This window comes from Siniperca chuatsi, linkage group LG20, assembly GCF_020085105.1.
Source record: "Siniperca chuatsi isolate FFG_IHB_CAS linkage group LG20, ASM2008510v1, whole genome shotgun sequence".
Taxonomy (NCBI): domain Eukaryota; kingdom Metazoa; phylum Chordata; class Actinopteri; order Centrarchiformes; family Sinipercidae; genus Siniperca; species Siniperca chuatsi.
In genome coordinates this window covers 7,586,486-7,608,228 of record NC_058061.1, presented here as the reverse complement: position 1 = coordinate 7,608,228, position 21,743 = coordinate 7,586,486, and the positions used below count along the sequence as shown (strand labels likewise).

Here is a 21,743-nt window from a genome sequence, read left to right as displayed (position 1 = left end):
ATTTTTTGTCAAGCTCAGAGTGGCATTTTGAAAAAACAAAACAATTCAAACATGAGACTCACTGTTGTTCTTGAGGATTATGAAGATTTCTGGTTACTCATTTCGTCAGAAATCTTGGCGCCGGTAGCATGCTGCAGTTGTTGAATATGGGTGTTGCTCAATGTTTACAGTGACTTGTGTTACACAAGGACTATTATTTCAGTGAGCTGATCCCACATCGGATCAACATCAACCGTGTTCCATCAAATCAAAAACAAGGATGCACGTGCAAACAAGGAAATATTAACAGAAACATAATCTGCTGTTGCTTCCTTCTACTTGGCTGCAATTTCTGTTTTGCGTATGATATCTAAAATGGTGCATGAGAATGGGACATTTTTAAAAAGAGGCAGTATGGAGAAACCAAGATGCGCCAAATTTGCGGCAGTTTTTCAATTGTATTTTTTGGCGTTTTGAGCAATGAATTAAGTATATTATGTGTTATATTACGTGAACAACAAACAACAAAGTGGAGGAAGTATTTTTAGCCCATTTTAAATCTAGATATTAAACTCTAAAATACAAAGGCATGAAAGTACATGAAAAAACAATACTAAAACACACACACACATACAGTATACAGTACATTTATATAAGTGTTTGCATCATTCCCAGAATGTGCAATACAACAATGTACATAGAAGCTAATAAACACAGACACCAAGTGCAATAAATTATCCCTAACTTCCACATAGTATATTTCTATTACCATATTTACTCACTAAATAAATAAATGAAGAATGACAATTACAAAAGTAACCCGTGAAAAAATTTAAATATCCCCAAAATAAAAAAAAAACCTCCCTTTCAATTCAGAATTGCTGCTATTTGTGACTAGCGATCTAGTCACAGCCCTGGACTTTTTTCATGATCCTCTGCAGCTGATAATTATTAAATCCCATACTGACACATTTTCTTATGAGTAAGAAAACCTAATATTTTTGTACTAACATAGGACATCTGGCATATATCTGGTGTATGGTATATTTTGATGGTAAGCAGTGGCATCCAACCACAACAACAGTAACCAAAGAAAGTATTTGAACTGTGAACTTTTTCATCTTAGTAGCGTGGCGCCTGAACAATGTAAAACAAACCACAAAAAGCACTCCCAACGCAATAAATCAATCAAATATCATCACAGACGACTTGAAGCTTCATCAGACTGTCCATCATCACACATACGTGTACTGTCTGTTTCTGTGCACATGACTCGTATGATATAGCCTTCTGGTATGTGACAAAAGGTGCATTAAAACTGGTTTCAACAGCCAGCAAACAGATTAATCACTCTGACGTTTTGGGACATTTAATCATGTGTGTTTCCAGAATATCCAGCAACCGACCTTGTGCATATACCAACTTGTCTGTGTAGCTTCCAGTGGTAGAACAAGTATTCAGATCCTTTATTTAAATATAAAGATATTCCTTTGTAAGTTAAAGCCCTGCATTTAAAATTTTACTCAAGTCAAAGTACAGAAGTATTGTCAGAAAAAAGTACTTAAAGTACTCATTATGCTGTGGATTGTCAGTGTTACATTATCATAAAGATATGATTGGATTATTATTACGTGACATGTAAGCAGCATTCAAATGTTGTATATGGTTGAGTTAATATGAACTACTCTATATCCCGTTGTATAGTTTAATCTGTAACAATGCATCGTATTGATTGCATGTAAAATCACAATGTGTAAAGTATAGTAGCCATCTGTCAAATAAATGTAGTGAAGCAAAAAGTGCAATATTTCCTTCTGAAATGTAGTGAAGCAGAAGTATAAAGTTGCAGAAAATGGAAATACCTCTGGTGGAGGAAGTATTCAGATCTTTTACTTAAGTAAAAGTACTAATACCACACTGTAAAAATACACAAGTAAAAGCTCTGAATTAAAAATGTTACTTAAATAAAAGTATGTAAGTATAATCAGGAAAATGTATTAAAAGTAAAAGTACTCAAAGCAGAAAAATGGGCCCTGTGTAGGACTGCAACTAATGATTATTTTCATTATGGATTAATCTGCTGATTATTTTCTCGATTAATCGATTGATTGTTTGATTTGTAAAAATTCTGAACTTTAGAAGTGAAAAATTACTACATGATTGTTAAAATAGTTACCAATTGTACATTTTCATATGTTTGGTGTGCAAAAATCTTAATTTGTAAAGTAAGTGAACGAAAGCTGTCGAAGTAGAAGCAGAAAGTGGCATGAGATTAAAAAACCCAAATTTGTGCCAGTTTTTCAAATGCATTTTTTTGGCGCTTTGAGCACCACAAGCTGAGTGCCATATATTTCCATTATATTAATCATGTGTATTTCCAGAATTTCCAGCAGCCGACTTCATGCATGACCAATACTTTTATCTGTGTAGCTTCCAGCAGTGGAACAAGTTCTTAAGATCCTTTATTTAAATGTAAAGATATTCCATTACAAATCCATTATTTGATACTGTATATTTGGTACTTTTATATTGCTATTTTGATATCTATGAATGACTCGGCACCTGCAAACTAGCTAATTGCTAAGATTAGCTAAAAGTAATGCAGTAATGCAAAGAAGTAATACAACAGCCTTTTATAAATCCTACTTTCATTAAGGTTATAATGTCTGAAACTGTTTTACCAGAGGTGTTGATTAAACTTTCTTTCACTTTGGAGGCTGTAGTTTGTTGTGCTGTTAAACTGCACAGTGAGAGGGGTGTTAGTTGTGCTTTGTCCAGGTGGAAAAACACCTTACTAAGACAACTTTATGTCAGTTTTTCATTTAATTAGTTAACCACGGGTGTATTGTTTTCCACTCCCTGTCAGACCTGGACTGAAAACCCCTCTGGTATAAACCAGATCAAGCCCCCTATTTATCACACACCTAATTTGGACAGTGACACATTGTCTCGCAGGGTTTGAGTTTCCTTATCTTTTCCAAGGAGGGTAAACAATAAGAATAAGAATTTTTTTAAATGAAAATGAAGTTCTTGATGCCATTACTGCCATTCTCAGTGTATCAGAGTTGCTTCGGTTTTTCTGTCCCTGTTTCTGAGTCTGTTCTTTGATATAGCCTCATTATTTTGCTGTTGTGTAATTTTTTCCACAAATTCATCTCCAGGATATAGTCGTGGTTTGCGTAGAAAACGACATGGGTTTTAATATTCTTCTCAACATAGTAGTTAGAGTATTTCTTGTAGTCCTCAGTCATGAATCCATATGCGCTCACCTGAGAATGACAAAACAGAGAACAGGGACGATTGAGAATAACTCACACCAAGAAAAGATTTGTTAAAATTTCTTGCTAAGAGTTAGATGAGAAGATCGATACCAAAATCATGTCTGTCTGAAAAATTGGAAGCTACAGCCAGCAGATGGTTAGTTTAGCTTAGCTTAAAGACTGGAAACATAGGTAAACACATAGCCTGGCTCTGTCTAAAGGTAACAAGATCCGCCAGCCAGCACCTCTAAAGCTCACAAGGTAACATGTTGTCTGTAGTTCTGAAAACGTGAAGAGTAAAACCAACAATTTGTGGTTTTAAGAAATCACTACACCCGGCCAAGAAATAGTCCCGCACATAACCCCCAGTAAAACCACAAATAGTCATTTTTACACTTTGGTTAACATTCGGATTAAACAAACAAGATGTTAATTAGTGAGCTTTAGAGATGCTGGTAGGCAGCTGTTTGCCCCTGTTTTCAGATATTTTGCTAAGCTGAGCTAACCGCCTGCTGGGTCTAGCTATATAGTTAATGAACAGCCATGAGAATTGTATCGTTTTTTTCATCTAACTCCCAGCAAGAAAGCAAATAAACATATTTCCCTGCATGTCGAACTATTCTTTTAAGAATTGATGAACTGTCTGTATTCATTATTGTATACTGTATACTTCATATTTAGGCGTGGATACCTAAAGATGGCATTTGGACAAGTTTAAGTAATATTAACTTACAGTGTCACAGGTGTGCAGAGCCAGGAAGAGAGCGAATGCCCCATTGGTTGGTCGGACTATCGCCCAGTATGAATTATTCAGATGAGCAGACTTTAAGAACCTGTAGGCAAAGAACAATGTCAAATGAAGATATGTACATTAAAACCATATATACCTATATGGTATACAGGTATATGGCTATAACCATATTATCTATAAGACAAGTCAAACTACAGACTCCAAAGTAACCATAAAGTTAAAGAAGCTTTATTTTGACCTGAGAATTTAAATTTTTATATGGGATACCTAGTCAAGTCTTTACTTTTGCTGTTTGTATAATTTTTATCTGTTGGTTTTATTGTTATTGTTTGTAATGTTATCAAACATTTGTACTTATTGTTATTGTTTATTTTCATTTTTGTTTTCAGCTTTTAATCCTATTTTGTGAAGCACTTTGGGCTGCATCTCTGCATGACTATACAAATACAGTTATTATCATTATTATTATAAAGCATACAAAGGAAATAAGGCTGACCTGTTCCGCACGTATCTGAGGAAATCCTGGTGCAGAACATAGAAGCGGCTCTCATTGTACTGCCCACCATAGTACGTCCATGGCCTGGAGGGTTAAAAAACAAAAGTCAATAGAGATAACGAAACTATGACATGCTGAAACATGTGCTTTGTCAGTTCATGTTTGTACAATACAAGACTCTGGGCTTAATCTGCTGCGGGGGGATGTTGGCCTTGCCAGTGCACTTAAATACAGGTTTACCTGAAAATGTCAGTGAATGATCCACTCTATTGAGTCAAGTGTGGAGTGGAGAGCAAAATGTTATTTGTTATTGTTTGCATTGTGCTTCCTGCTCCCCCACCCCAGAATTTTAAATTTCAACATTAAAATGCAAACTTAAATGATCATTGTATTATAGCTTTTAAAAAATGTATCAATTTCTGAATGTATTTTTATTTAACACCAAAAAAGTCTATAATTATTGCAGGGGCACATTCCAGACTCCATACAACACAAGTGGTAACATATTGTGAGAAACTGACGAAGGACGCTAAGGAACATAACAGAGTGATGCTACTCTTAAGAAGGTAAAGAATGGGCACGGAAGATGTTACAAAGCTGTTCTTGAAATCATAAACACTTGACAATTAACTTTTATTGCTGACACTGTGGGTTGTAACGTTTCACAAAGTACACTGTATGAGTTTCGCCTCTGGAATTACCTAATTAAATCGCCTGATGTTTGAAGGGAGTTTTCTGGCCGAGCCACAAAGGAGCGTACAGTGCATCTTGTGAAAGTTTAACATGACTTTTAATCTCCATAAAATGTTCTAACTGAGACCTGCTTGCCTTTTGTACATTAGTTTAGTAACTCATAACTAAAATGACTTTAAAAATAAATGTTCACTTGCATCAGATATTACCCCGTTTCCAGGCCCAATCCAATATGTTCCAGCACTCGATCTACTGTATGTGTGTTTGTGTGTGCATGTTATCCTCCACTAAATAATATATATAGAGTTGTTATTCACCGTTTGTTGTGATATGGGCCAGCAGAGACCCTTTCTCCTTTGAGAAGACCCTCGAGCCAGTTGAAATCCCTCATCCCCTCAGGAATCATCACGTATTTTATACCCTGCCAAAAGGAAGAGGATGACAGATGAGTGTCTATGTGTGTGGTACAATCCATTACAATATTAAACGCTTGTCAATCAAATTTGAGTACCTCATCATGCGGGGCAGATGTGTATCCGTACTTCTTGAACAAATACAGCGACGTAGTGATGGAGTGGGCCGTGTGAACGTACACCGATGTTCTGTTTCCTACGTCTTCCTCGTAACCTTTGATGGCTGCACCGTTCATCCTGCCACACAAACGAAATGTAAGAGTGGCCTTCATAAATCAACATGTGGTTGAATTTTTATTAGTTTAAAAAAAGAGTTTATATGATACCCACAAAGAATCTGAATCAAGTTTATTGTAAAACACACAAGGAGGTTGTCAGCAGCTGTCAGTTTCCTTACATGCAAAACAGATTATCATTGTTAAACACAGCTATTAATCAAAAGGCAAATGGGTAAAAAAAAAGAAACAGCTGAACAAGAAACACACATACAGGTCTACAATACGTAACCTCTGACTGAGATTACGTATTGTTAACTATATATACAAGGACTGACTGAGCATATATACGTAGCTTTATCAGAGCACATATGTATATATTTATATTTCATGGACAGGTGAAATAGGAATATATGAAATGCAATGCTTAACACATATTATGCATGTATACATTATGTGTACTTTACATTTTCTTAATGCTTTAATTGTTTTCCTTTTTGTCTATATGTTTAGGGCTACCACAAGGTTCAATATTGGGTCCTGTCTGGTTCACAATTTATATTAACAATATTACATCCTTTATAACAAATTGTAATGGCCATCTTAATACAGTTCTGTATTGTTTTGCAAATACTGCCCACTCAGCCACTGAAATCCTACAACAAGCCTTTGACAAATCGTAAGATGCTTTTAAATTGAAATTAGTCTTGAATGCAAACAAGACTAAATACATGCTATTTTCTAGAGCCACAGATATTGTGGACAATAGTTTGGATATTATCACTCTGAATGGACAGAGTATTGAGAGGGTTTTGGAGTACAAATATCGTAGAAAAGGTTTCAGTCGTAGTCATCTGGACACTGTTTTCAGAATCAAGACGTTTTGGCTCCCATCCAGAAGTCACTCTCAATTGTGAAAAAAAATGGGACGGGAACTAGAAATTTAAGCTACTCTGTGTTATATAAGCCCTGCCCTCAGGAAGGAGTCTGCCTGAGTATCTGTTAATAGCTAGTTTCACCTGGAACTGACCTAATTGTTTCCAAGATGGTCCAGTAATCAGTAATCAGGCCTATTGTTTTCTGGCTGCACCTCCCTCATCACTGTTAAGTACCTGATTACCATATGATTGGCGTGACCAAGGTGTTAATACACTGTGGTAAATGTTGGGCAGATTGAATCTCAGACCACCATTTCTGTTCAAAGAGGGGTTCTCTTTTTTCACAAAAATGGCTTCTTTGACACCTCTTTCAAACCAACTCTTCTCTCTATTTAGAATCTTCACCTCACTGTCTTCAAATGTGTGGTTTGTAGCTTTTAGTGCAAATGCACGGCGCTCTGTAATCCTGAGTTAGCGTGTCGTCTGTGCTGATAAAGTCTTTTGTGAAGTGGCTGTTTGGTCTCACCTATGTACCGTTCTTTGCAGTTTTCCCTCACTGCACTGAATTGAGTAAACTACATTGCTCTGTTTTTGTGTGGGCAACTTGTCTTTAGGGTGAACGAGTTTCTGTCTTAAAGTGTTGCCTGGTTTAAAGAAGACAGGAACATCGTGCTGTCTAAAGATTCTTTGTAGTTTTTCAGACAGTCCAGATACATAAGGGTTGGAGACACCGTTCCTTCTTGGTTCTGTTACACTTTTGTCCTGTTTTTGGGCTCTTTTAACTTTGTTGATTACTGGGCCATCTTGGAAACAATTAGGTCAGTTTCAGGTAAAACTAGCTATTAACAGATACTCAGGCAGATTCCTTCCTGAGGGCGTCCCATTTTTTTTTCCACAATTGAGAATGACTACCGAATGGGAGCTGAAACGTCTTGATTCTGAAAACATTTGCCAGATGACTACGACTGAAAACTTTTCTACGATAGAACACTCCTGGACGAATGAGGGACTACACCGTCGTAGTACAAATATCTTAATATCTGGTTGGATCAAAAAGTTACGTTTAAATTTCATGTTGACACACTTGTCAGTAAGCTATGACAAAGAAATTGGATATTTGTACAGAAACTGAGCTAATTTTCCTATGCTCAGCAGGAAGAAGATAATTGAGGCCGTCCTCTTGTCTGTCTTGGACTATGGTGATGTTGCCATCATTGCATCTTGTATGAAAAGGTTGGGTGGTCATCTCTAACAGTAAGACAGGACAGGCATTGGTTTCTATTTATTTATAAAACTTTTAATGGCAACTTGCCACAATATATCACTTCCTTATTAAACTGGTCCCACAGTCATGATTTGACTCGATCAGGTGATTGGTTGATGCCCCGCATGCAACCACTACATTTGGGGAAACTGCATTTGGTTTTTGTGCTGCACACACTTGGAACATTTTACAACACACAATACAATTCAACACATTTGTACCTCTGTTACGGACAGAACAACCGGAGACAATGGTAAGAGACTGAGAGAGTTTATTGCAACACAGAGGTAATATAGGATGGTATTGATACTGTCCTTTCTCTCACTGCTGGTGGAAGAGTGTGGGCACTGGGGCGACACACTCAGGAGCCTGGAGACACACAGGAGCCGGAGGTTAGAGTGACACACTCAGGAGACTGGAGACAGACGGGAGCCGGGGTTCGGGGTTCCAAGTGGTAGTTTACTCAACGTAGCGTAGTGGATGAGTCCGTGTAGCATTCGTAGGAAGACTGCGATGCTCTGTCCTTCATATGAACATGACCGGACCCTGACTGAGCTGAGGAGCTGGGTTATATAGGGAGTAGAGTGGCTGATTATGTGCAGGTGTGCGATGGGTGACAGGTGCTGGGAATTAATACTCAGGTGAGGGAGTGCAGAGTGACTGATGTGGTGGAGAGAACATGACAGACTGTGACAACCTCTAGGTCAATTTAAAACCATGATTACAAACTACTCCACATTTGAATGTAATTGTTTTTAACTGTGTTCTGTTGCTGTTTGTTTTCTCGTTACCTATTTTTTGTGTGTATTTATTGTTTTTTGTAATCTCGACATCATTGAAAATGAGGGCATGCCCTCAATGATTCCTCGAGATTTAAAAGAAGGTTGAATGAACTGCACATACATTTTTAGATTCTGTCTTTTTGTTTTCATGATTTTCTTTTTATACATATTGTTTGAGCATTGTTGGAGGGAGCCTGAGAACTAAGAATGACTGCTTCACTGTAGTTGTTGTGCATATGACAATAAAGAATTTGAACTTGAGTTGTTAAACACAAACAAGTGACATCTAGGTTGAGGTACAGGTTTGTGAGTGCGAAGACCTGACGGAAGAATCGTGCTATTTGTTTTGACTCACGGTCATCTGTACTGCCTGCTAGACTGGAGAGGTTACATTTTTTGGGCTGGGCAAAAGGGGCCTTTGATTGATTTGTAAGAAAGATGTGAATGACCTGCATGGTAGGAAGGGTGGCACTGCTGATTGCTGATTGTCAGTTTAGAGTCTGGTCTATCTGAGGCCATGAGTGGAGAAAAGAACAATTGCTATGTGGAACTGGAACAGATCCAGCTGAACGTCCTCAGCAACGCCCAGTGCCAAGCATAAACCACACACACATCATCTTGGTAACATCAGTGTCTTTGTTTACTGTAAACTTCATCTTCATTTTATGATAGTATGCAGTGACAGATAGTTCAAGACAGATTAAGTAGAGGTGTTTCTCAAAAGTAATATTTCACTCTTACATAAACCTCTCTCACAGAGTTTGTTGTTTGTCCCTAATATTAAGAACAGACAAGTAGTACCAGTGAGATTTCAACAATAGGTCTTTCTCACGGCAGACATTTTGACATGTCATAGTAGGAAAAGCACAGGATTACGTAATAACATTAACAATGGCTATAAATAATCCATTTAAGTGCAACAGTTTTGGGCCAGCTTACTCACTGGCATGCTACCTTTATTTTTTGTACTTCCTCCTAGTATGTCGAGCCAAAATGTCTGTCAACAGAAAAGCTTATTACTGTCTCATCAAGGCACAAAGGAGAGTCACTTAAAATGACGAAATTGTTACTGGAATTTCTTGATGACTATGACTGGGAATCTGACTTAGTGCTGAACACTGATATGCTAAACAGAGTTTCTGAACCAGAAACATCTCTACAAATAGACAGGTTATCTGACTATACAATTGGAAACTAACAGCTAAAAAACCTCAAATGTGGACTAAACTGGGGTCATGGCACTAGCATGTGAAATATTTCAGGGTTTCTGCAGGGTTGACCAAGTTAAATTTATGACTTTTTAATGCCACATAGAATGCAATTTAATGCTTGCTTCAAACTGACCAAAGTATCACATTTTTTCAGTACTTCCCAACAGTATATAACAACAATTCCTAACAATATAATAAATTGAATGAATGTGACCTGGACACGGACAAGGGGCAGAAAATGGATAGATTAACTAATTAAAAAGAATTGATTTATTTAAATTCATTGCTAAAATTGACACTGGAACCTTATGAGGCAATGAGCTTCCTAGCTACCGTCACTACTAGCTAGACGTAGTGACAGTAAGAGTATTGAATACAAAAGCTTTTTAATACCTTCAAAGGTCTATATTTTGAGAAAACTAAATTCAATGCTTTTCAGGACTTTTCAAGACCTACAGATACCCTGTAGATGGGTAATAAAAATGATCTGGGTAAAATTACCAGCAAATTATGTGTAACTGCATCACTAAGACATCACATCTCAAAATAAATGTAATAATGTGCAAAAAACATTTTATTTAATCCTACAAGTAAAATATAATCCCAGAGAGTCACTTAAATTACGCTTTCCAGCTTTCCTAAAGCCATTGCTCATTATAGTTATAATGAACACACAGGTTTTACATTTTAAATTAAATTATCCGGAGACCTGCGACTTTTAGACCAGCTTCACCTAAGAGGCTGTGGTGGCTGTGGCTCAGGAGGTAGACTGGTTCGTCCGTAAACTGCAAGGCAGACAGTGAACCCCAGTGGTATAAAATACATTGGCATATTGTGTGCTCCTATTCACACTGTACACCCATAATTGCAGCCCCTGTCATGAAGACAACTCTGTTGTGAAACTTGCGGATGACGCCACCATCATTGGCTGGATTTCAAACAATGATGAGACTTCATATCAGGAGGAGATCAAAATTTTTGCAGAGTGGTGCATAGAGAATAACCTACTGCTCAACGTCAGTAAAACCAAGGAGCTGATCGTTTTAGAAAAAAGGAGGCAAAGGCACACACCCCTGTCTACATCAGTGGAACTGAGGTGGAGCAGGTAAATAGTTTAGGTTCCTGGGAGTCAACATCACAAAGAACCTGACATGGTCCTCTCACATCTCGACCCTGGTCAAGAAAGCTCAGAAATGGCTGTATTTCTTAAGGAAACTCAAGAAGGCAAATTTCCTGTGCCAAGTGCTTATTAACTTTTACAGAGAAGCAATATAAAAGCATCCTGACTGGAAACCTCACAAACTGGCATGGGATGTGCACGGCCCAGGACAGGAGAGCTCTGAAGCAGGTGATTAAAACCGCTTAGAGGATCATTGGTACCAACCTACCGAGCATCAGTGATATCTGTGATGTGCCTGTGCAGACCCCAAAGGATACTAAAAGACAATACCCACCCCAGCCACAGCCTGTTCACCCTGCTGCTGTCTGGCAAGAGATACAGAAGTATCCACTGTCGTACCACCAGACTATATAGCAGCTTCTTCCCTCAGGCTGTGAGACTCCTTACTTCATCCTCAACACACTACCATGTAAAATAGCTTTAATTTCTATGACTTATGTTGGGACTCCACAGATGAATTCATTAATTTGTGTGATTTTAACTGAACTCTATTAAGAGACAGCATGCTCTTTTGTTCTGTAAACAAAGGAGAGCCATGGAACTCAGTCTCCCAGAATCCCTGGAGGTGTAAACTCCCCCCATGAACCCAGTTCCCAGATAGGATTGGTCAGTCTGACCTGTGACCCGTGTCACCAGGTCAATTAAAGGGGTCTGCTTAAACTGCTGTCTCCCTCCCAGTGTATCTGCTTGGAGCAGACACACAGCAGTGCTGAAAACTCTATCTTACAGCAGCGATGCAAGGGCCTTCATAAGAATTCTGCAACAAAGCTTAGCGCCAATGGCAACTATACAAAGTCTGCCAGCTATTTTTAAGAAGCAACTAACGAAGTTAGCGGCGAGCTAACTGCAAGGAGAACAACAGACAGAATGACCAGTTCCTCCATCTGCACAAACGGACTCACAGCAAGGACTTTCCTTCAATCGGAACCAACATTCTTCCCTGCCTGGCTCATTCCGGCAGATAATAACAGCAACTTCAAAGCAACTTCTTCCTTTACGGACTGATAACATAACCACCGAACATATAATTGGGCATAACTTAGCATAGCAGAGTACACGGCTAAGCACAGGACTGTTACTTTTGTGAATGTATATGTATTAATTTGGTTCATGGAGTTTTATTGTTGTGATGTGTTTTCACTGTTAGGTTAATTTGGTAGCCAGCGTTTATCCTATACAGTACACATGTACACTTAGTTATTTACACTCACGTTTTTGCTTTTATTATCTTTTAATAAATGTTTGTGTATAATTTTACTGGTTTCTAAAATGTTGCACAAGAGTGAATAATTTGCCAACCTCTTCTATGATGAACTCCAAATCCTTCAACTTACTTGCTATTAATGGTCATTTTGGTTATAGTTAAAAATTGAATTATTAATCTGAGTTCCAAATGTGTTCAAAATTAGAATATTATATGAGACTCAATCAATTGATTGGCTATAATGTATCTTCTTTACGAAGAGTGGCGTCCCCGAGGACTATATTAATTAAAGATATTATTTATATAATCATAAATAATTGATTCCACCTACAGATGGCTTTGGTGCCCCTTTAGCCATTGTAAATCCCAACACTTAATATATATTCACCAAACTACTGTATATATTTTTTGCACATAACAATTGTTTTTGAGTAGCATAAAGGGAACTACAATCAAAATCTCATTATACAACCCTGTGTTGTAAAATGATCAATAAATCAATCTTGTATAAAAGTGCCATATAAAATAAATGCAGGTCATGAAACTATTCTCTTCAAATATACAGCAGTTGAAGTATGAATATATGGCAGTGTATATCCAGAAGGGGTAAGTTAAGTAGTATGGGTACTGTAAATATGGCACCAAGGACCAATGATGTCTCTTTTTAACTGGAATTTATCTCTCTATCATCATGTGTTTTTTTCAGGTTGTCTTAACTTTGTTTTACTTAACAAATTAATGAGGTTGCATATACAGTTTAGCTGCCTCTACATGCAACAACATCACTATGATACAAACAGTCCTCTTTAAAAGGTCAGATGCTGAAGTTAACGTCAAATTCACAGCTTCCACTGTGGAGGTTAAGGGGAACCTGGTCTAGATCAACAAGTAGACATTTTGAAACAGATTTGTGAAACCTTTCTTCTATTTGTGAAAACAGAAAAAAGGGGCAATCCCCCCTCCGGATTACATTAGTATAACAATTTATTTTTACAGGAATTATACACCTGTCAATCTGGATAATCCACAGACCTCATACTCAACAGTTTCATAGAAATTATTTCTACTGAAGAAATAATTCCTGACAATTCCTCTTATGAAAGCCTGTTGATCTTTTTCTCTTATACAACAAATTATAAATAAACAGTTAAATGAACAGTGATGATTCTACTCCACTATATGATGTTGTTTATCTCAGCCACAGGTCTACCTTTGTGGCAATTACCAATGCAATGTGTCTGGTGCTACTTTGCCAGTCAAATTATACAGGAAAAGGCATGATTTTGAAGAGTGAATAACTTAACTGTTTTACGCTCATTGCTCACATCACTGTTGTTAGAATAATAATTTAAGTGTTTATAGAGTGTTTTTCAACATCCAAGTTACAAAGTGCTTCACACAGGGCGTCATCGCTACTGTCAGCATAACATGCCTCCCCAAAAGAAACCTTTTAAAAAATGCTGTCACATATTCACAGTGCAGTATATCACATATTTTGACAAACTTTAGCAGGCAGCCAGACTAGCTGTTTCCACCTGCTTCCAATATTTATGCTAAGCTAAGCTAACTAGCTGCTGGTGGTAGATTCATTTTCAGCCTACAGATATGAGAGTGGTATCAATTTTCTCAACAAACTCCAGGCAAGAAAGTGAATAAGCATGTTTCTCAAAATGTCAAACTTCTCCTTCAAGTCCACAGTAAATTTTTAGCTCCTCAGTTAACTGGCAGAATTGGGAAATATGGCTCAAAGATAATATCTGATTTCCAACAGCTAATTGTGTTTAGAAATGTAATAATAAAAAAGCAAAATATACACAGGAATTATTTAAAAACGACAGTAATATTCTGGAGGAGCGAGTCCTGATCTTAATCCATAATCAGAAATTGCTGTTCACGCACACTGCCAGAGTTTGAAAGAAAAAAACAGGAAATATTGCAATGCCCTGATGTTCACAGCTGAGAAGTCTTTTTCAGTTTATCAACTTTTTTTCAACTGAATTGATTTCATAAAACAATAAAACATAAACAAAGTCCAAAAAGGCTTAATACTTTATATGGGCTCTATAAATAAAAGTTAAAGGTGACTCCTTGAACAGTTTTGGAGGACGGAGCCCATAGGTGACATCAAGGAGCTGCTGTAGGTTTGGCTCACATGTTTTGAAAAAATAAATAAATATACAGCAGGTTGTGTTGAATCACCAAGGAGGCTGCAATGAAAACTATTTGAGAGAAGCTAACAACGCTTCCATCCACAACCTTGACATCCACGACTGATGCTCTTGGCAGTTTGAGAGTTGGTTTTAGCCCAGCCGCAATCTCACAGATGTCAGTAAATAGTTTAAAACAAACATTTGTTCTCCAATGTCCTCAAATAAAAACTGTAAAGCTAACTGTAGAAGAAGAATTGTGAGGCTTTGTGACTGACTGTTGACAGGTGGTAAATATAGGAGGGATTTAATGGAGATGCCATCATACAGTTTATTCATTCAACCTTTACGTATTTAAATCTTAGTGTTTGCACGTGGGGCATCGAGCATCAACCAATCACTTGAACAAGTCAAATTATGGCTGTGGGACCAATTTAATAAGGAAGTGATATATTGTGGCAAGTTGCCATTAAGAGCTTTATAAATAAATAGAAACCGATGCCTGTTCCGTCTTGCCGACCCAACCTTTTCATACAAGATGCAATGATGAGTAGAATAACTGTCACCGGTAATAAATCTTAGGGTGGTGTGATAAACTGAATCTAGCAGTTTAGGAGTGGAGGCAGAGGCGTGTCTATAGGCAACATCACCATAGTCCAAGACAGACAAGAGGACAGCATCAATTATCTTCTTCCTACTGAGCATAGGAAAATTAGCTCTGTTTCTGTACAAATATCCAATTTTGTTTCAATGTGAAATTTAAACGTAACTTTTTGATCCAGCCAGATACCAAGATATTTGTACTCCGAAACCCTCTCAATACTCTGTCCATTCAGAGTGGTAATATGCAAATTATTGTCCACAATATCTGTGGTTCTAGAAAATAGCATGCTCTGCAGAGAAACACACAGAGAGAGAGTCTCCTGTTTAATGTGGGGACTGAAGAGAAGAGAGAACTGAAGGGAAAAGCAAGGTGAGCTGATAAAAGGAAGTGAGTAAACACTAAAATAAAGTGGAGAATGAAGTAGAATTAAAATGGTGAAATAAAAATAACCTACTAGAAAAGTAATGTATTAATGTATTCTTTCAAATATTAGGCTATACATATTCTTAACCCGGGTTCACCTGGGGGCATCACTCAGTGAGAGGAGGCTTCATGATTGACGGCTCCCATTTCGGTGATTCTACCATTTCACACATGGTTGTAGATAACAACTCTGAACTCTGAATTAAGATGAATGCCATCTCATCTCAGAAGTGTGGATCTGTTAATACATACATTAAGATTGTCTAGTTGATATTCATAAAGTTACAGCAGCCTTTCAGCCAGCGGTGAAGCTGACGAGAGAACTTCATGTCTCCATGTGTTGCAGAGAAGGGAAGGGGCCCAGAGACATCACATTTCCTATTAGATTTCTTAGGGAAGAACAAGAAATCTCTTTTTAATAGTTCTGAATCAATTGTTGCTGCTTTATATCGCTCCTGGGGGGCAACACGTCACACCTCCTGGAACAGTGAGCAGGCAAACTCGCCTCGACGCTGTGGCGTGCTTTTGAAAGATATAAAGACCCTCCTACAAAGTATGAGTGAGATGTTCCCTTCTCTTCACATTCCTATTTGATTTCAAGTCTAATGAATCCTAACCACAATATTTTTATTTGAAAGGGCTTAAATGTATATATTCCCTTTTTCCCCCTTTGGCCTGGTTTCACTTTTCTCCCTGTAATATTGCATTCAATTGTGCTTACCTTGGTGACAAACACAGAGGATAATTGGTGCATGAAGTTTATGCACGTGTACACAAATCAAGGCCTTATGGGATCCCCACCATAGCTAACATAGCTCCTGATAGCCATCACCTCAGATAGATGTGAAGCAAAGAAATTATAAATGACACATATATGATCTTCAAAATCCCTTCCACAAATTATTTGTCAAATTGTTTTGAAACCTTATAGCCTGCCAGGAGATGACTAACAAACAAAATTGACAGGTTTGTTTTCTCCGTCTTTCTTACCGGAAGACGTAATCGTGAGCATCGATCTCTTTCCCCATTTTAGAGCCATTGAGGATCCCCCCAGTGCCCACCACAGCACAGCGCACACACCCTCCATTGCCTGGCTTTGGAAGGAGTAGTGGCTCTTTTGGCTTTGGGATCAACTTCAATGAAGGCATCACATCTGCAAACCAAAAATAAAAAAACATGAAAAAATGCGCACACAAGCTGCAAAACAGTTTACAACAAGAAGGTTTTCTGTGACTATGATTGCTTGTAGTGATGAACCTACAGTGAATTATCACCCAAATCTGCAGCTCCCCTTGGCTTTACGGAGATTTTTATTTTAAAAGTCCTGCATTCAAAATATTACTGAAGTAAAAGAAAAAGAGAAACATTTACTTAAAATATTTAAAGTAAAAGTACTTGTTGTGCAGAGTGAACACTGTCAGTAGACAAGTTTCCATACAAATTTAGCACAAACCTTTCCAGAAAATTGCTAAAGAAAATGCAAATTAACATCAATTGATTAATACATGGAGTTTGGTGAAATCACGTAATTCCCAACAAAGCTGTACTTAACTAGACTACCTGACTACAGGTCTAATCAGAGTTATTGAAAACACCTGTGGGGGGGTGCAGAGACTTTACATACCCAATATTTGGGTGCATTATGTACAATATTTCCTTCAAAATGTAGAAGTATTAAATGCATACAATGGTAATACTTAAGTAAAGTACAAGTACCTCAAAATTGTAAGTACAGTATTTAAGTAAATTTACTTACTTTTCACTACTGTATTCAACCACCACCTTTCAGTCTGGAAGTTAAAACTGTGGTCACATAGGCACAAAATATGTCGAAAAGCTGAAACTTTAAGCCTGCAGTAATAAAATTTTTGGCCATCTGGGGGCAGCGGAACAAGATGTAAGCACGACATTAACATATAATCACCTCATAAAGTTGTTATAGCAAGCACTTTAATTAGCATTCATTTGAAGTTGTGTTTATGCCCACCTGTTAGTCAAATATTCACTCTCCTTTTAGCTCTGTTTTGGTCTCCACCAACTCCTGAGGAAAAATATCTGCTAGTTGCTAACTTTGTCTCTCTATGGTTTGGTGCTGAGTACAGGTTTTTTTTCAGTTTTTTTTTTTAGAGCTTTTTCACTGAAAAAGCTGCTCATGAGAGCGGTGAGAGTGAAAACAGTTAAATTTTAAAGTAAAGGGCCATAAAACCAAAACAATGAGTTGAAAGATGCTAAAACCGTCTGTAAAACTATAGGGAACTGCAGATTCAGGTGATAATTGTCTGTAATTTCATCACTATGAGCGACCTCTTTCACATTACAGTCATTTTATCCATTGTTAATATAGGCTACAAATATTTCTTAGAGCAGCTTTAAATAAACTTTCTAATTATGATGAAGTTGACAGACCTAGAAAATTATTAGCAACCTTTCCCCATCATTCTTTTCCCTTTTCCCCAACAGGCATGTGTTGGGCCTCACCATGTGTGGAGAACAAAGAACAGAGGCTGTAGTGAAACCAAAAAGCCTGAACTCATAGAAATGGTGCCAAATCTCCACCAGCTGTTAATTCACACCCTGACGTGAGATTTCATTTAGATCCAAAGCCTAGATTCCTACTGGACAAGAAGCCAAAGGGGCGCAGGAAATCCTGGTGCTCTGGCCATGGCGTCATCACCTCTATAAAAGCAGAGCACACAGACCACTCGCTGTCTTTCCATTGTAACTTCGGTTGCTTCAGGGGACACATCACGTGAACTTTAACTCCCTAGGTAAAGTCTTAACTCGCTGGACAAGCAACAGACTGTTTGCTGAACAACCTTTTGGATCCTGATTGTGACCTTCCATATAATAATCCATGTCCTGTTTCTGCTGTGTGTTTTTGTGCTTAGTGTGTTCCATTACGTATTGGGACCACGCAGCTGGACCGTTTAATTGTGTTAGTTTTGTAGCCACTGTGGAAGCTAACAGCTGTGCTTTATCAGACCAAGTTAGTGACTCAGCTGTTGAAAGAAAGTTGGCTGCCGGGTTCCTGTGTGATAAAGGGACAGCTTTTGTACTTTACCACGGCATTTGAAATCTCTTGTGCCTTACTCTGCGTGCTTTTCTTTCTCTTTCCTCCTCACTAACCCACACACCTTTTCACAAATCTCAAATGACCCAAATAGCGTGGTAGCATAACTAGCTACGCTTCACGCCATCTTGTGGACAACAAGCCTGTCCTCCATTTTGGCTCTCCCCTTTGTTTGAGTTTCGCAGGCCTGCCTGCCATTTTGGATCTGTGGTCACGTCTGCTATCTTCCTTGCACCCCTCCTCTCTATTGTCCCAGACACACAAACACACACCTTACATGCTTGCTGATTGTCCAATGCTTATTGTGTTTAGAATAGATGATAGTGGTTGTTGGCTGAAGTTATGATTATTAATCAGTGCTATGGTTAAATAAACTCTATTGTACCTTTAAAGAGCAGTTCCCTGTGGTTATATTTTGTATTTGTTGTAATAATAGCTGTTTGTGACGGTCAGTGCTCGGATTCACCCTCCACTGTCCACTATTATTAATGTAAGATAGTACTTTAAATATCAGCATTTTTAGGTGGACATCCACCTTTGAGACTGTTGTTCACATTTGGTTATTGGTCCCTAATCCCAAGGTGGTGCCCTGTAATCATTATTCCATTTTAATAATTGTATTAATATTCAGAAATATCTTTGATATTTTGCTAATAACCAAATCCACCCTACCTGAATCCCAACACATGTCAAATGGAACAACATGCCTCGATTTGTCACATTTTTGGTTATGGTGCCAAAACAATGTGAGGAGTACTTTGGCAATATCCAGAAGAATGAAAGTGTACATGATAAATATGTCCATTACCCAGCAACCACACAGTATTTATGAAATACAGTGTCAGCACACTTGTCTCACACAGACACATACAAACACCTACCGTTATACTGGTATTCCATAAAACCAAAAGGGTTGTTAAAATGTGAAAGTCGGTTCCACTCGCTCATGTTGAAATTGTCTTTGTGCAGAAACAAACGTATGTTGGGAAGGAAAGCCTTCTTGAAGCTCTCATCCTCAGAGTTTCGCAGAGACTGGGCACATGTCTGTGAATAAAGGATTAAATATTAAATTATGAAATAATTCTAACAGGAAAACAAACAACTAAATATATAAAATTAGATTTCCACTTTGTTCATCTGGCTGAAATCAATGATTTAATAGATACAGCTGAAGAAACAGCTGTAAAAATTAAAATAATAAAAATAAAAATCAGGTGACAGAGAAGTCAAACAGGTAGAGGAATGTCAGTCAGAACCCAAATGAAATATAATAGGTTGTAGTTAGAGGTAATGATACTGTGTGAAATCGTTCACGGGAAAAGCAAACATCTAATCCATGCAGGTCACACCAAAGACACACAAGTGAACACACAGCTGTGCCGCCATCAGACAGATTTTCCCACACCCACAAAGTTAATACATTTATATTACATTTACATTATTATAAGTAATGTACTATCTTGTCATAACTTGCTTACTGTCTGTCTGGGTGGGGCATCCTGGTTATAAACATCCTCAAAATCCCACTGAGGAAGCTTCTTGAAGGATTTTTTTAAAAGGACGGGTATGGGAGTCTCAGCCACAGCGCCATGTGTAGAGGCTCTCATTTGATCAGTTTTTAGCTTTGTCACCTGGTTTGTTTTTGTGGAATCAGCAATTTTTGCTTTATGTGTTGTGGTGAACACAGCAGGCGGATGGGTTGAGTTTCCTTTTTTAACCCAGAGTTCAATGTAACTCTTAAGCAAACTGTCTTCATCTTGGTGTCTGTTATTTTCTGAGTAAGCAGTCCAGCTGAGTTGGAAATTGAAAAAAAACAAAAGAGCAATAGATGCAACATATGAGAATTAGCAAGTGACTTTAATAAAAATAATGTAACTGGAAATGTGCTGATACAGATTTCTTTAAAGAAAAGAACTAATGTACCAGAAAATATTACAGATTAAAAAATCTTAGTGTTAAGTTTCCTTCTTTATCCTTAATGTTTCTCTAGACTAAATAGAAGGACAACTTACCTGATGCTTGTTGATAAATATCCCCATGATAAAATTAAAAGTACAATGGCAACTGCGATCACAAACAGCAAAGAAAAAATCCTGGAGGTTTGGAGCACCATCCCTGAGAACTGTAGGCTTTGCTGGTCAATTAAATAAAGAGTGTGTATGCACTTAACACCTTGTCAGCAAAAGTAATGGGCAGGGCTACTGGATAGCTTACTGATAAAGAGATACACAATAGAACAGGAACCACACACATACCTTCACAATGGTACATTATATGGTTTATTGCACAACAATGGGAAGTTTTGCAGAAGTAACCTTGCAGGATTTGTACCTGTTACAGATTCAATAAAGATAAAATTGAATAAATAAAAAAAGATATGTAATAAATTAACACATTTTCTTCTTTTATTATAATAAAATAAAACTAATAGGAACAATTTGTCCCATATTCTTTTCAGTCCTTACTTGCACATTGGTATCTAGACAATCCTGTTCTGGATTGGAATAGATCCTGCTGTTTTGGTTTAGTCTTCATGTGGATGAAAGGTGGATGTGACAGCAACAAAACAACCCAATAAAACTAGAGAAGCAATTTCTGAAGAATTTGCTGGTGTGAATGCTGGCTGTTGAAAGGCTGATGCTAAACTGCATTGCTGCGCTGCTGGAGTTGAAAAATGCATGAAAAGTAGAAAGGAATATGAATAGGTGGGAAAGTGGGAATGGGCTTAAGGTTGCAAAATATAGTGTAAGCTAGGAGCTGATCTGTATGACTTGACAAATGCTGGAAGCTAAACTGGAAGTGTTGTAGATTCAAACCAAACGGCATGATTTTGAAGAGTGAATAACTTAACTGTTTTACGCTCATCGCTCACATCACTGTTGTTAGAATAATAAGTGTTTATAGAGTGTTTTTCAACGTCCAAGTTACAAAGTGCTTCACACAGGGCGTCATCGCTACTGTCAGCATAACATGCCTCCCCAAAAGAAACCTTTTAAAAAATGCTGTCACATATTCACAGTGCAGTATATCACATACTTTGACAAACTTTAGCAGGCAGCCAGACTAGCTGTTTCCACCTGCTTCCAATATTTATGCTAAGCTAAGCTAACTAGCTGCTGGTGGTAGATTCATTTTCAGCCTACAGATATGAGAGTGGTATCGATTTTCTCAAC

General features: G+C 37.7%; 1 protein-coding gene across 2 annotated transcripts; it reads right to left on the bottom strand.

Annotated features, from left to right (window-relative positions):
* Positions 1 to 518: 518 nt before the first annotated feature.
* On the bottom strand, positions 519 to 20,741 carry LOC122867267 (alpha-N-acetylgalactosaminide alpha-2,6-sialyltransferase 1-like). Of its 2 annotated transcripts, XM_044177827.1 has the most exons (9): positions 20,583 to 20,741; positions 20,049 to 20,361; positions 19,452 to 19,614; positions 16,491 to 16,653; positions 5,691 to 5,829; positions 5,497 to 5,600; positions 4,487 to 4,570; positions 3,973 to 4,072; positions 519 to 3,248 (listed from the first exon to the last, which is right to left on the bottom strand). In XM_044177827.1, the coding sequence occupies exons 1-9, from the start codon at positions 20,681 to 20,683 to the stop codon at positions 3,039 to 3,041; spliced, it is 1,377 nt and encodes a 458-aa protein (XP_044033762.1). In that variant the 5' UTR covers positions 20,684 to 20,741; the 3' UTR covers positions 519 to 3,038. The 2 variants fall into 2 exon arrangements, with proteins under 2 accessions (XP_044033762.1, XP_044033763.1); XM_044177828.1 differs by lacking the exon at positions 20,049 to 20,361 and having other exon boundaries at positions 20,583 to 20,724.
* Positions 20,742 to 21,743: the final 1,002 nt, after the last annotated feature.

Coding starts and splice junctions, on each gene's coding strand:
- LOC122867267 (XM_044177827.1), bottom strand. CDS start 20,683: ATGGTGCTCCAAACCTCCAGGATTTTTTCTTTGCTGTTTGTGATCGCA. Junction 19,615..20,048: donor ATGCCCCACCCAGACAGACA/GTAAGCAAGTTA, acceptor CTTTATTCACAG/ACATGTGCCCAGTCTCTGCG. Junction 4,073..4,486: donor CTCAGATACGTGCGGAACAG/GTCAGCCTTATT, acceptor CTTTGCCTACAG/GTTCTTAAAGTCTGCTCATC.